The sequence below is a fragment of the Trachemys scripta genome, chromosome 6 (assembly GCF_013100865.1).
Source record: "Trachemys scripta elegans isolate TJP31775 chromosome 6, CAS_Tse_1.0, whole genome shotgun sequence".
Lineage (NCBI taxonomy): Eukaryota > Metazoa > Chordata > Testudines > Emydidae > Trachemys > Trachemys scripta.
In genome coordinates, this window is record NC_048303.1 from 13,700,772 (window position 1) to 13,717,064 (window position 16,293).

The 16,293-nt window shown below is 44.3% G+C and overlaps 1 protein-coding gene across 1 annotated transcript in view; it reads right to left on the reverse strand.

Annotated features, from left to right (window-relative positions):
* The window catches only part of MYO5B (myosin VB), a 395,508-nt gene that overhangs the window by 260,280 nt on the left and 118,935 nt on the right, over positions 1 to 16,293 (reverse strand). Inside the window, exons 2-4 of the mRNA XM_034774043.1 lie at positions 9,917 to 10,027; positions 2,687 to 2,858; positions 184 to 328 (exon numbers count right to left, since the gene is read on the reverse strand). Of these exons, the coding sequence (XP_034629934.1) occupies positions 184 to 328; positions 2,687 to 2,858; positions 9,917 to 10,027 (428 nt within the window). The remainder of the gene's footprint in view (positions 1 to 183; positions 329 to 2,686; positions 2,859 to 9,916; positions 10,028 to 16,293) is intronic.

Sequence of the window (16,293 nt, forward strand, 5' to 3'; positions counted from 1 at the left end):
GGGTTTATGCAGATAAAAGGCCCAGATATTGCATAGGGTTTTCTTCCTAGCTGAGATGCAAAATTTTGCCTCGTCCTCCATAAAATTACACTAATTTTCACTGAAATTATATAAACTTCACCACCTCCAAGGAAGAACAGCCCTGGTTCTGGGTGTAAGCCTCTTAACCAACATATCACCTACCTAGCCATTTGCTTGTAGGCTTCTTCTGCCACTGCAAAGATGTGAGGATCCATGTCCCCCATGTTTTGGCCACTGTATGCGTAGATGACATCTTGTTCATAGATTGGCAGTTGTTCGTATGGGTTAATGGCAACAAGTACAATACCTAAAGAAAACCAGACCAACATGCAGACATTAGAATTAAAACCAAGTCACAATAGTTTAACACCTTTTTGTAAATATACGGAGATTCAAAAAATGCACAGAAAAAAGGGTCCAGGTTCTTTACATCAGCTTTTCTTTGAATCTTGTAGAAATGGCTAATGCACTGGTGGAAAGAACAGCTCACATTAAGCTATGGAAGAGGAGCATAAAATATATGACCTGAATATAAGTCCGTCATATGAAGTAGGCCCTTTGGGCATTTCCCGCCCCCAAAAAGTTGAAAGATGCTGCTGTGGATAAGCCATATTCACATAATTGAACATCCACTGGACTCAAAATATTTTGGTTACTGGACTTCAGATGAAAATGCAAAACCATAAGATTAACAGAAATTAAATGCACAAATCATGTTGAAGGAACATGAAAGATCTGAATTAAAAATCTTTAAAAACGTCCTCTTTTCCTTCCTGTAGAAAATCCAGACTGCTCACTTCATCATAAAGTCACACCATTGGGCTTAGGAACCGCAGCCACCCAAAAACATGGCACCCCACCCCATCCTGTCATCTTCTCCATATTGGGAGCGTGGGGGGAGATATCAATCAATCCATGGGATCCCCATGAATTCGGGAGGGTTGTCTGCATGGTTCAGAGAGTATGTGTGCTGCACCAGCTACTGACAACAGCATGAAAGGAGGATAGCATCAGAAGCCTTCCTCTAAATACGTTCTGGGTTTGTGGGCTTAAATCAGACACTAACGTTATTTTAACCTGCTGTAGGAGGAGTGTGGTCAGGTGGCTACAGGTAGAGACAGGAGGACAGCTTAACCTTGAATTTTAAATATTCCCAATTGATGTTAAGTTGTTAAAGCTAAGAATGCAATAAACCAAACTCGATTTTCAAGTTCAAGCCTGTAGGTCCATTACAGACAGACAATTTAATTAAATAGAAGACCCTGGATGGCACTTTGAATGATAGAACCAAACTTCCAGAGAAAATTATTAATTAAGCAAACAGGCATACAATTATCATTTACACAGGTACTACAATTATACTCACTTTCAAAGACGGAAGAGCTTATCAATGGGTGATCAGCCCACTGACAACAGAATGAAGTATAGTTTATAATCCTGTAACCTAACGGTATCCTTTTGGTGTTAATTGGAGATCTCTTGCAATTTAGCAAGGCTACTCTTTTTATAATCCATTATAATACTAATTAACATTAAACATACCCATTACCATATTCACATTTCCTCCATCTCTTTATTGGCTCTTTACAACACACATTATTTAAATTAACATTTGTATCAATGTCCTTCTCCTGCTATCAATATAGATAGCGGTTTAATAACACATTCCAAATTCTCAAAAAAACACTCATAAAAAACCCTGCTAAAACCAAACCCAGGGTTATGTCCTTGCTAACTTCAATTTTCCCATCTTACTGTCTCCGACTTCTCTCTCTAACTTTTGCTCATACCAATGAGCTCAATTTCTCACTCCTCTATACTTAGGCCAAAGTCTATTTTCTATTTATTTCTTAACCTAACACCTTTTGTAGGCTGCAATAGGACACCTGGGTTCTACTCCTACTTCTGCTACTGACCGCTCTGCACCTCAGTCACTCTAATCGTTAAGACAGGTATTACATTATCAGCTCCACGGAGGCATTGTGTGGCTTAATTAATTAATACAATAAAAGCTTTGTTATCTGGCATGTTGGTAGAATGGGGGGGGCGGGTGCCAGTAAGTCAAAATTCCGGTTAACCAAGAGGGAGGGAGTTTGGGTGCAGGAGGGCCTTGGGGTAGGAGGTTGGGGTGCAAGAGGGGTTTTGGGGTGCTGGATCGAGGAAGCACTCACCTTGGGTGGCTCCCCGGAAATGGTGACATGTCTCTGCTGCTCCTAGGTGGAGGCGCGGCCAGGCGGGCTCCAACGCACTGCCTCCACTCACAGGCGTTGCCCCCGCAGCTCCCATTGGCCGTGGTTCCCAGCCAATGGGAGCTGCGGAGCCAGCGCTCAGGGTGGGGTAATGCATGAAGCCCCTGTAGCCATTCCTCTGCCTAGGAGCAGTAGGGACATGTTGCTGCTTCCAGGGAATGATGCAGAGCCAGGTAGGGAGCCTGCCGGCCCTGCACCAACTGGACTTTTAATGGCTATCAGAAATGCCAGTTCCTAGAGCTTTCCAGTTGGTACAGTGCTGGCTAACACAGCTTTTACTGTATATGGTAAAATCCTCAGATCAGAGGAGCTATGTAAATATTAGATTGTTATAAAAAGATTAATATTAATTTCTTATATGCCAATACTGAACAGTGCAAAAAAATCCCCTGATGCAGATGTATTGTAATACTCACCACAGTAGGTATAGATGTGATTCGATTCCAAGAATCTGACTTTTAAATTATGTAGGACAGCAGGCTCATGGAGATAACTTAGAGCTGTCAGGTCATTTTCGCCCACCAAAATATCTGGATTACGCAAGAAGGGCAGTTGGTTGGTTTTGAGATCAACTGGATAGTCACAGATCTGAAGTAATACAAATTGCACACAAAAAACAGTTAAATAGTAAGAACCATCTTGTTTCTTTCTTTCTTTTTTTTTTTTAAACTCATGTAGGGATAATTCTGCCCTCAAAAGATTATTTGTATTACATTAGCATCTAGAGACCCCAACCAGAATCCAAGCCCCATTGATAGATAGAATCCAAGCCCAGATAGAATGTGCACATATTGCCTACTGAAGTGAATAGGAGTTCTATGCATCCACAGAGGTCACCCCTTTAAAAAATATTTGCAATTATTTGTGGATAACTAAACAATATTGCTTTCGTATTTCCTGTATTCCCTGGGGATTTCCCAGTGCTGAATAAGGGCAAATACTTTGGACATTGCACAAAAGACAACATTCACTGCTGAGGGGTGAATTTCACCCTTGTTGACTAAGTGTATCTACTCTCACTGTCTACAGCAAACCCAGGAAGTGTTTCGGGGTGACCAAGGAAGGAGATGGCACAAGCTACCTCAAAGTGTTAGTAACACACAGCACCATATACCAAAAACCGTAAAAGCATAAATGAATCCAACATGTGCAGCTTTATTTATTCTCCTTTAAGGTCAGCCAGAGTCACGGAATCCAGAGTTCTTCCCTTTGACAAAGTTATTTGACTTTTTTTTTTTTTTTTTTAATTAAAGTCAAACACATTATGCTCTATACTCCCGTCAATCTCTTCTGACAATGGGGAAAGGATGCAAAGGAGCAAACACAGGAGCACTGTAGACTTACATGAGGAACATGCTGATGGCATTAAAATATACGGCTCACTATATGCTAAAGAGTTTTGGCTCTCCCCCAAACTGAACAGCAGAGCCACCGATTAGAATCAACATGACTTTTTTCCCTTTATCTGTAAATACCTTTGTCAACTCCCCTGTGGGCACTTCCACTGTCAGACACTTAGAGACAGGAGATGGTTTGGGAAGTTTCCAGTTTGGTATTTACTGGATACATTTAACATTTGTTTATACTTCAGATGAATTATGTTCCTGTCCCCTGAACACTCTGATAGTAAGTTCCTCCAGCAATAGAGAAACCCTGCTTGTGAAAGCAGAAAGAGGCAGGTGAGAATTCCCATGCTATTCATTTTATCCAACAAGTTGTTTGGTTTAGTTAGAGAGACACGTACTGGAAAGAGTGAATACATCAGCAATGGTACAACAGATAGTGCCTAGAGCAGAGGAGACGTAGGCAGGTGATATGTGGGTGATATATGCATGAATACTAGGCGGGGAAAAGCATACCACGGCCATTCATTGCCAACTGTGTCAAGTATGTTCTGCTCGTTTGCCTCTTGGACAATCTAACAAACAGCGCCAATTAATATTTTGGCAGCTAATGGATGCTTATGGAGGAGGAGTTCATTTTTCACTCCTCAAAAGACATGCTGACACTGCCATGTTTCAGGCCTTCAGTTCCTCAGCCAATAGCATGGAATATTTAGCAGGGATTCTCTTGAAGTGATGTGACTAACTGAAGCCTTCATGTTGCCACTGCCTTGACTCCTCATCCGCTGAAGCCTTTACCCTCCCTTTCACCCCTCTCTCACCTTGATGGCTGCAGAGAGCCTCCTCTATGGACTCCTTAATTCCTCCCTGCCCAGATCTCCGCATGTGCATCAGATTTAACACATGGCCATTATTCCCACATTCAAAACTATCATCAAAGATCAGGGCCCTCAATGTGCTAAGCAATGTCCAGACATGTAACAAAGAGGACAGTCCTTGCTGTCAAGGATCACAACCTAAACGGGAGACAGGACTGAAGAGGAGGACAAAACAGTCAAATAGGACAGTAGAATGAAGAAAACAAAAAACAAAAACAAAAAAAAACCCAAACCCAACTTCATCACTCATTTTAGGTTCCAATTAAAAATTGTCCTCTCAAACCAGGGCTTTGGAGCGGAGCCCGGAGCCAGAGCGCGGTGCAGCTCCGGAGCAGTGGAGCTGCAGGCTTTTGCCTGGAGCTGGAGCAGAGCCGGAGCACAGCTCCAAAGCCCTGTCTCAAACTCAAAGGAACGGTGCCATCCTGCCTCAGACGTTGCTCCTCTTCCTTGCCCATCGATTAATGCTGCTTCCTCTGTCCCTTCCAACCATCTTGCCATTGCTGGTGCAAAACCCTTCTCCTCAAACATCTTCCTCCTAGCTCTCCTCACTTTCCTAACTGATCCTCCACAGCTTCTTCCTCTGAGACAGCTTGGTATTGTTCTTTCAGTTCTGTATGATGCCACTTAAGCTTTACACGCTAAAACCCTTTTTGTATAAAACATACTGCGGAAATGAAGCTGTGTTTCACATTCAGAGTTACTATTCCAACTGCCATCAGAAACAAAGCTTCACAGATGAGAAAACGCTCAGCTTTTGGCCAGGCCGGTGCCATAAGCCAAGTAAATCACCACACAAGTGTTTGAGTTGACTCCCCCAACCCCCAAGAGGTCCCAGCCAAGACTGGAACCCCATTATGCTCAACTAAAAGACAATCCCTGCCCCGAAGAGTTTACTAGCTAAATAGACAAGACAGACAAAAGGTGGGAAGAAAACCAGAAGCACAGAGAGATGAAGTAATTTGCCCAGCATCACACAGCAGGTCAGTGGTAGAGATGGGAACGGAGCCTGGTCTCCCAAGCCCCAACCCATTATCCTATCCAGTAGGCCATGCTGTCTCTTTCGGATATGTAGGGGTGACATCACCCATGCAGCATACAGACTGAGTTCTTCCACTCCTGAGAGAATCTCAATGAAGTTTGACCTTTACAAAAATCTTTACTGCTGCAACTGAGTTCCGTGCGATAATCCCCACAGTCCTGCATTAGGATTTTTGAGAGCCTAGGATTCCCATGGAGTATGTAACACTGAGTTCATCACTCCAAAAAGAGATTTGTGATAGACACAAAGCAGCCAGGAACAGGCCTGCTGGAACCATAAATCCATGAAAATTCACTTAGATGAAAAGGATAAGAAAAAGGAGCTAGTAACAACAACAGCGGAGACATTTCAACTGTCAGGAACCAAAAGCTTTCAATTCCCTGAAAGAGATCCTGATGTTCATGTTACCTTCATTTGATGCATGTGTGTGTCACTCCATGCTAAAAGTTTATCAGACCAACATGCACTCATCACACTCAGCAGGGACTTCATAAGAATGGCCTAAACAATAAAAACAAACTGCATAGGAAAAATATTAAAAGGGGAAAAAATATTAAAAGGGGAAAAAAATCCAGCCATATAAATCTGTCTTTTTAAAAAATGAACGGAGCCTTTATTCACTTTAGAAGCCGACTTGGCTGTGTAGCTATGGCTCTGAAGGATATGACAGACATGTCGCTAACTGAAAACCTACAGTAAATTGAACGGTCACAAAATCGCCTAAAGGACAGATTTCCATTTAACAACATAAAATAACTGTGGAATAAAAACCCCAAGACTTAGTCCAGCTCTAACAAACTACTTCATTTTGGCACAGGTGGCCCTGAACGTTATCTATCAGAATGACAGGAGCGGAGTTGAACTTTTATCATGCCATATTTCAGGTATGGACTGTTCATTCTACTCCATTTATGAGACCTGTACCAGTAGGAAACAGCTATCAACACCTGTTAAGAGCAGAAAACAGACCTTTAGAACGTAACCAGTCTTCTCTAAAGGAAGATGCGTTAATTGCAAAGCAGCATCACAGGGGAAACACACTAAATCTGATAGCGTGAATCCAAAGATGAATGTGTCCATCTAACAAACACTTAAGGTATCTTAATGGTTTTATATCAAATAAACTCTGTCATAATATTGAAATGACTCATTCCTTTATGTCCTGGCAACAGCATCTATGCAGTTTCCACAACATACAATAGCAAGCAGTCTTCTGACCTTCCCTTCTTTACCACCACTACCCCCAGCCAGAGATAGATCACCCAGAATTGACAGGACTCACCCTGGCTGTTTCTATCAGGTTCACCTGATCACTGAAGGTTTTGAAGTGTTAAGCTGTTGGAATTCCCACAAAACCCAAGAGGGGGAAATAACTACATAGAATTTGAAATAGTGATCAATGTTACCAGACTGGCAGCACTAGAGGCTTCACATACAGCAGAGATTGTGGCCGTGCAAGCTTCACCCACACAGCCCCATTCCCTGATCTAGATGGAGAACTCCAGGAGGTAAAAGGATAGCCAGCCAATCAAGCCAGTTAGTGCCAGTTGTGAGATGGGCAACAAGAACTGAGCCAAGACCACATGCTCATTTCACATCTGTCACCTAATTCCTTGCTAGGATACGAGCACTATCCTGAATTATTGGGCTCGCTGTTCTTCATGGAAGCCTTGTTTGATTGTCTCAGAAGCAGAAGAGAGGTAACTGATTATGGAAATAAAGGAATCCAGTAAAGCAGAAAGAAAGTTTCCTGCTCATTCTCTCTGGTAGTATGCTGTAAGGGCAGGCAGCTCTGTGGGATGATCAGGGAGAGGAATGTGTGTGTATTATTGGGAAAGAGCACAGGCACTGGACTATTATTCTAAGGACATCGCATTTGCAGAAAGATGAGATCCAATCGGGGCCTCAGATAAAGGAGTAGGCTGGCAAACCTGGAACACATTTATACTAAAGAGACACCTCAGTTTTGCACATGAATGTTAATCACATCACTGGATTTCATTACTTGTTAGCGGTGGGAGAGAAGAGTGAGAGTGTCTAACAGCTGGTCAGGCTGGCAGCTCCAAGGCTGGCTCTATGTTCTGGAGTTTTGCTGAGAGTCAGACACCAGGGAGTAGGGGCAGGCTCCAGCAGATGTCCAGAACTAGGGCTCTACCAAATTCATGGCCGTGAAAAAAACATCACGGAGCATGAAATCAGACCTCCCCGTTGAAATCTACCTATTGGAGAGGAGGAGGAGGGGGAGGGGGACAAAGAATGCGAGGAGGTCCTGTGGAGTGGCACAGGTGTCACATATTTATGGATGGCCCTTGGAAGATTAACAACCACGGGAGAAGACTATCAAGCTGCGCAAATGAATGTGTCCCCAGTCTCCTCACTCAGTTCCAAGGTGTGTTATGTTGCTTTCCCAGTGACATTGGCACTCTGACATACTGCTACTGGCCACCCTGCTTATACTGAACCAAAAAGAAGAATTGTTTTCATAACAGTCTAATCAAGCATCTCTCATTCCTGCTCCCCAGCTGCCTGTTCAGTAAGAGGGTAACACACTATGTGCCAGTGTGAAACCGGTTCATTGGCAGGAGCTGTGAATTATTCACACAGCCCTTGGAGCATTTTCAGTTTGGGAAAGCCGTGTCTGTTAACTGTTCTAGTAACACAGCAGATCGTCCCCTGGACAATTAAAAAAAAGTGCCTGCTCAATGGAAAAACCAATTTAGATGAAGCAGTTCATGAAAAATATATTTCTTGGCACGATTATACGAGTCATGCAGATTGTAGGCTGTGCAGCTCTGTTAAAACATGGTGCTGAAAGCAGTAAGGTCAAGCTGGCTTATTAGGGAATTTAGTTCCTTTAATGTTCCTCAACAGAACATCAATCTAACTGGAGTGCGCTTGGTAGTTTCAATAGCACTTGCTCTTTGTAACGAAAGAGTGTCAGTAGAGCTGACTCTGGGCGTTCAGAGATGACAAGTGGATAAAACTCCTCTTTGTGCATAAAGCCATAGAAGCCTGGTGCACCACTTAAATGTTCAAGTTAGGACATAAGCAGTGAATGGGCCTATGATGACCCTCTACACCCAATAAGATTAAGTCCTTCTTTAAGAAATTACCCACCTATCAAAGCAACAGACCGTAGCAGTGCTGGGAATTTCCTGAGCAAAGCTGTCCAGTTTTCTCAGACTATAAATTTGTCGGGAGCTGGGAGCTCCCTGCACTTCAGGAGCTGAGACAGTCAGAGATTTGGCTGCCCTCTACCACTGTTTTCCATGATCCTCCAAATTTTGATGCAGTGAAATCATAAAGGCGGCCCTGAAGTAAATTCCATAGCCAACTCTGCACCACCATGACATGGTAGAGTTTCATCATGATGTTGGTTTTGCCACATGCTAATGTAATGTGATTGTCTCAGCGTGACACTGTCCTACAGAACAAGTTCATACTCAGCTGAAAAAGGCGACATCATAACAGACCATCTTTCTTCCTCCATTCTTCCCTAAGTATGAATCCTCAGCTCAACACTACAAAGATGGTCAAGGTACTCAATCATTCATCAGTCTTTGCAAATGACCTAGCTCCAGATCATTGGTCTATAGAGCTCATTTACCTAGGCTCTTCTAACATTCCCATCAACATGACATTTATAAGAACTGGATTTTAAAAAGGTTTCTCCTAAATTGGTCCAGGAAGGACTCTACTCAGTTATTACTCATTTTGGTTTTTAAATGTTAGCAGCAGCAGCTGCCCACAGCTTAAGATGCCGGGTTAATTTCAGCCTGGGTGAGCAAGGGAAGCCTTTTGAAAAGTACTCTGAAAACAGACAGGCCTGAGTTCTTTTCAAAAACTCTGTCTGGAGTTTCCTGTCACCCTCCTTTAGCACCATGTTTTTATTAAATAAAAAAAAAAGGCAAGCACTGAAATGAAATCTGGGTTTTATATTGGAGTAAACCTGAAAAGGCTGAGCATACATAGAAAAAAAAAAAAGTGTCACTTGGCCAGTTATTTTCTATATTCTGCTGTCTTTTAGTTCTGACACTTATGGGTTTGAATAAGCAATATGAAATATTTACTGCTTCCAATTCATCTGCCAGCAAAGTCATAATCTGGTGTTTGTGACAGTCTGCTGTTTTAAAAATTATTTGGATGTCATACACAGACTATAACTTCGCAGCAGAATCAAGTCAAAGAAGATTGGCTGTGAGGCAGAAAACCTTTGATTTGAATATGAATCCCTTTGAGAACCTGAGACTGTGGCAAAGTGATGTACGACTGACTTTTTTTAAAAATACACCAAGAACTTGTAATGATTCAAGCTTGTTCAGAGGAGCATTTGAAGCTTAGATCTACCATTGAAAAGGGCAATATATATAATTTTAATTAACTTACAGTGTCATCTTCAAATTTCAGGTGTAGGCTTTTATCCCCTTCTTTGTAATCCTTGATAATTTCTCCTGATCTCCACACTTCATCAGGGTCAGGAATCCAAACTTTTGTGTACTGAAAAGAAAAACGCATGAAAATCAGTTAGGTCAGAAATATACTTATTCACTAGGGATACAATCCTACTCTGACTGCAGAGTCAAAGGAAGCAACATCAAGACCCACCTAAATATATATCACAACATTACAGTCATGAATCAGAATGCTTCTTGACTAGACTGGTTTACTTGCTTGTTACTAACTGTAAGATCAAATACCGTATGATACGCAACTATGTTCTACCTTGTGAAGTGATCTCTGAGTTTGATTTCACTGACAATTTACCTGTCATTGTAGCTCGTAAAAATAATAGCATAATTCTTAAGACAATTTTAAGAAAGCAAATGCTTCTTCTTATGGAATGACAGAAAGGTGGCTTTTGAAATACAAAACATGCTTTCTGAGGAACAGAAACGTACTACAAAAAGCATAAGTAGGCAAAGCATAAACATTTACAATCTTATCATAAAAGAGCAGCTTCTCATTAATAGCTTCATTATTAAAGCAGATACAACAGCTCTAAAGATGTCAGATAAAAAGTGATGCCTACAAAGGTTTAAGAAATAAAAAAATCTAATTCAAAGAGCTGCAATGAATATTCACACGCATGCCCCTCAAAGGTAAGTGGATATACTTTTGATTTCTCCAAACGTCTCAAACATACAATTACACCTCTAAACCTGCAAAGGCACCAGTGTGGGGGACACTGTCAGAGACCAAGGAGGGACACCAAAAAATTCATACATGTTTTTTACACACACACACACACACACACACACACACACACACACTTTATGTTTAAAGAACATTCAGTCAAGAAATGCCAGAAGGTTATCTGTGCAACCTTAATTTGGCCCCCCCATGTGTGTATGCATTATGATAATCTTTAATTACATGACCCTCCCTCCCCCATACTATTTTTTCACCACAGGAAACCTGTTTCATCAGTGCACAGTTAATTAGCAGCCACTCAATATTTTGTTTTATACTGTTCAGTGCAATTCCCCAGGCTTTCCCCCCTCCCACTGCATACTATTCAAACCCTGCTCTGAAGACAATTATTAATTTCCTCATGGGTTTCCTCCATTCTTGTACTATACTATAATCAGTATAGTACAAGAATGCTTCACAAATACTATATTCCCAAAAACCTTGTGAGGTGAGAGGATGGTATTAGCCCAGGGGTAGGCAACCTATGGCATGCGTGCCGAAGGCGGCACGCGAGCTGATTTTCAGTGGCACTCCAACTCCCCAGGTCATGGCCACTGGTCCGTGGGGCTCTGCATTTTAATTTAATTTTAAATGAAGCTTCTTAAACATTTTTAAAACCTTATTTACTTTACATACAACAATAGTTTAGTTCTATATTATAGACTTGTAGAAAGAGACCTTCTAAAAACATTAAAATGTATTAATGACACGCGAAACCTTAAATTAGAGTGAATAAATGAAGACTCGGCACACCACTTCTGAAAGGTTGCCAACCCCTGTATTAGCCCCATTTAACAGATGGAGAACTGCAGCACAGAGAGATTAAGGTCAAAAGTATCCACTAATCTTGGATGCACAATCTGAGGTGTCGAGGACTTGACTTTATGAAGTAAGTAGCATTATACAGCACTTCGTATGTTCAAAGCACAGCTTCACCTAACTTCAGCTGCAGTTATGAGTGCTCAGCATGTCTGCAAATCAGATCTTAGGGGTTCCAGCTGAGCATCCAGAAAATGAGGAACACAGTTAATATCCTGTAAAAAGTTTGGTTGAAGTGACGTGTCCAGCATCACACAGGCGTTCTGTGGCAGATGCAAAGACAGAATCCAGTTCTTCAGGGCAGCATTCAACTGACTAGACTGAGACCATCCTTTCTCTTCCTGCAATCCCCTGCCTCATTCCTTACACACTTTCCAGCTTCTGCAACAAACGAAGAACAGCCTCCTTTTTTACACAACCCTAATTTATTCCCAGGGCAGGATGTGCACTGTGTGAGACAAGGGTCCTGTTGTGGGGAAAAAAGTATGTGATCACCTAACTAAAGACTGTACATGTGCACAAACAGGCCCAATTAAAATTGCACAGGCAACCTTAATTCTGTCATTTCCTAACTTTTGAGCTTGACTTTGTAACCTTTCAACAGAGGGTTTTTAATGTGCAATTTCCTAGGTTTTCCTGGGGGCGGAGGCAGATGGCAACAAATTCCATCATACTGATCCCTAGACGGGCCAGCAGCAGGGTTGCAACTTTTAGATGTACCACACAGACCTCTGCCATTTGCACTAAACACAGTAAATGATAGTGTGACAACCTAGTATTGCTTTCTGTAGACCAGCAGTAGAAGAGGACGAGACACTGCCTGTGGGTTTCCATAGATATTTGCTGACAGCAAAGGAATGCAGAGACTCAGGAATTTTGGGTTTTGTTCCAGGCTCTGAAGGGGCATGAGCTCTAGGCAGCTCAGACACCCCCAAGCTTGACTTATTCTGCCCCACCCCTTCCAGTCCCATCTCTTCCCCTCCCCTAGCTCCTAAGTCCGGTCCCATTCACCTCCCCTAGCTAGTCCCAATTTCCACTCCCCAGGCTTCTCACCCCCGTCCCCAGGGCTGGCTCCAGGCACCAGCCCACCAAGCATGTGCTTGGGGCGGCGCCTGGAGGGGGGCGGTGGCACGGCAGGGCACTCGGGCCTGAGAGCGGGGCCGCGACTGGGCTCGCTGCCCTCCCTGCGGCGCTCCAGCCGGCCGGGGAGAGCGGAGAGCCTCATAGACTTTAAGGTCAGAAGGGACCATTATGATCATCTGGTCTGACCTCCCACATGATGCAGGCCATAAAGCCGTCCCTACTCTTTCCCTTGACTCTGCTGTTGAAGTCCCCAAATCCTGTGGTTTAGAGACTTCAATTAGCAGAGAATCCTCCTGCTAGCGATCCCTGCCCCATGCTGCGGAGGAAGGCGAAAAACCTCCAGGGCCTCTGCCAATCTACCCTGGAGGAAAATTCCTTCCCGACCCCAAATATGGCGATCAGTAAAACCCCGAGCACGTAGGCAAGATTCTCCAGCCTGACCCTCATTAGCCATTATACTATTTACCTGCCATGGCATGCTGTTCCTTTGACTAAAATCATGTTATCCCATTAAACCATTCCCTCCATAAACTTATCTAGCTTAATCTTAAAACCAGACAGGTCCTTCGCCCCCACCCTCCCCTCAGCGCTCTGGCCGCCGGGGAGAGGGGAGAGCGGAGAGCCCCAGCCAGGCTCGCCGCCCTCCCCCCGGCGCTCCGGCTGGTCGGGGATTGCGGCCCGCGGCTGGGCTCGGTGCCCTCCCCTGCCGCGCTGGGCCTGCCAGTCCCACACTCCTTTTCTCAGCCAGTCCCAGTTCCCCTTCTCCCACACTGGCTCCTCAGTCAATCTGTCACTTCCCCAACCCTCGCTTCCAGTGGACCCCCAACACTCCTCCATCTCCCACGTTCCCTGCATCCATTGAATTCCAAAGCCAATGTCCTCATCAAGTCTGTGTTTCACCTCCACACCACCTTGTCCATACAGTGCCAGGTATCCCCCTAGGCCCAGCTCCTCATCACGTCTGTCTCCTCTCCACCCCACCTTCTTCTCGCAGGCACACTGAGTCTCAGTCCCCATCTCCTTGCATACCCAATTCTCTCTGACTCCTCATCCAATCTCTCCCCACAGCACTATCTACTGGCTTCCAAGGTTCCCACTCCTCTGTTGCCCGCAGCTTCCTTGCCCTGCCAGTCCCAGTCTGCCCCCTAACTCCTGGTCTCAGTTTCCCTCTCAGTCTCCCATCCCAGTTTCTCCCCCTACTCCAAATGTCCCCCTGGCTCCTCCTCCCAATCTATTCCCTCCTCAGGTTTGGATTTTGCCCCCTCCACATCTGAATCAGGCAGCTTCTTTCTCCTCTCTGCCTGGGCCCCGCCAGTGTGGGGACTGCATTGAGACCAGAGCAGCGAGCCAATCTCTCTTGTGAATTCAGGTCATTTATAACTTGGCCAAATTTAGGCAGATTTTCATAGATCTGGCAAAAGGCACACCACTGCCACAAAGGTCACACCTCTGTCAAATTTCAAGTCCCAGCTCCATAGCATTTGAAAAGATTTTGAGATATTAAAAAAAAAAAACATGGGCAAAACATTGCATTTTTCCCCTGGCCTCATTCTCAGAAGCAGCTGAACCACTGACTGAAATTTAAAAAATAAAATTTAACCTGAGGCTGACCTCTCGTATGGAAAGTCTCCTCCCAGAGTGTTAAAATCTGGCAAAGTTATAAGCAACTGAAAACAGGGTCTTCTGGGAAGTGTCAGCACCACCTACTACTTCGCCCAGCAGTCCTGCTCCCCACCCCCACAAAACTTAAAATGCTGTGCGATTTGTTCATGTAGTGTAAATAATTCTTACACCTCAATTTCACGATTCCTTGTTACGGATGCAAATAGTTTTGTACAATGAGAGAGGGACACCGAATGTGTGGGGAACGTGGGCAGCTTCTGGAGTAAAGTGAGTGGCCTACCTTGAAACATGGGCGTTGGAGAGGTAAGAATACAATATGCATTTTGTTCATATTACTGGACCTATCCCTGGAGCAGCTAGGCACTTATTTACAAAACATTTGGTTAAAATAATATTAAACCTACCTGGTAAGGCCTGCTGAACCTGGCTGCCATGAAACTGCAGATAGTATGTGGCTTTTTCTTAACTAACTGCTTCATAGACCAGTCAGGGCAAAATCTGACTACTTGATTTTAAAACGTTCTTTGATAGTTTGCATGAATGGAGATCTATTCCTGTATTCCTTCAAAACCACAATTCCCATCCATTTCAATGGGAATTTGGGTGCTCCGGGGCTGCTGGACTGGGCCCTGGAAGCTCTTGACAAAATTACTTCAGTGTATATACTGTAGTTGGGGGCGGGGGGGTGGACGACACAAGACCTACAAATCTGAGTGTTTTATGCTCCATCAAGGTGAGGACAGTATTAGTATGGTCATACCTTCCCATATAGGAACAAGCTACACGTGTGTAATGCACCTTTATACCAATATAACTGCATCCACAGTTGCAGCAAGTTACAGCACTAACTATATCATTGTAGTAAGTGGGAAAAGTTCTGCGTGTAGTCAAGCCCTATGCGAGTCTGCAGAAAGCCAGTAACAGCTCTTACATGTGGGAACTGCACCCATTTATTTCAGGGAGGTGTTAGCCTAGAGACCCACTCATTGAGATGTCAACATCACATATTTCATTCCTCTTGCGAAAAAGGAGAAGAGAGATCACAGAGCTGCACAACTTACTGAATGACGTCTCATTTTAGTGCCACAAGTAGGTGGTGTTTTGGACAAGCTACCATTGCTCCCTCCCCACACAACCAAGAGCAAGTCCAAGGAATCTAAAAGAGCCCATGTGCACAATCAAGCTTCAAAGAGGGGGAGCCAGTAGGTGTCTGGGTTTTTCACTTCAAATCCAGTCACCCAAGGAATGGTAAAACACACACTGTGGTATCACAGAGGGGGACTGGGCTTCACTAGGGGGTTGCTTTCAAAAAAAGTGGGTACCTACCAAGCATGATCAGCAGGGATCCTAGAAATCCGTTTCCCACAGAAAAACCACAGAATTTGCATTTTTACAGGGAATCTTTCGTTTTTAGATTTTGTGAAAAAAATAAAGGTATATTAAATTTTACCGAAAGTACCAATGTCACTTACTCAAGATGTGCAAACAACCTCTCTTGCCATTGATTTTGGAATGTGCTTTAATTTTACAGTGGAACCCTATTTATCTAGGGTTACCGTACGTCCGGTTTTTCCTGGACATGTCCGGCTTTTTGGTAATCAAACCCCCGCCCGAGGGGAATTGCCAAAAAGCCGAACATGTCCGGGAAAAATACCGGCCGGGCACTTCCCCTCCCAGGCTCCGGCTGCTCTGCTCCTCCCCTGACTCTTCGGCTCTGTTTAAGAGCCGAGCTTCCCGAGCGCTCTGGCTTCGGGCAGCCCCCTTGCCTCCGGACCCCGAGCCGCTGGCCGGGCACTTCCCCTCCCGGACTCCAGTTGCTCTGCTCCTCCCCTGACTCTTCGGCTCTGTTTAAGAGCCGAGCTTCCCGAGCGCTCTGGCTTCGGGCAGCCCCCTTGCCTCCAGACCCCGAGCCGCTGGCCGGGCACTTCCCCTCCCGGGCTCCAGTTGCTCTGCTCCTCCCCTGACTCTTCGGCTCTGTTTAAGAGCCGAGCTTCCCGAGCGCTCTGGCTTCGGGCAGCCCCCTTGCCTCCGGACCCCGAGCCGCTGGC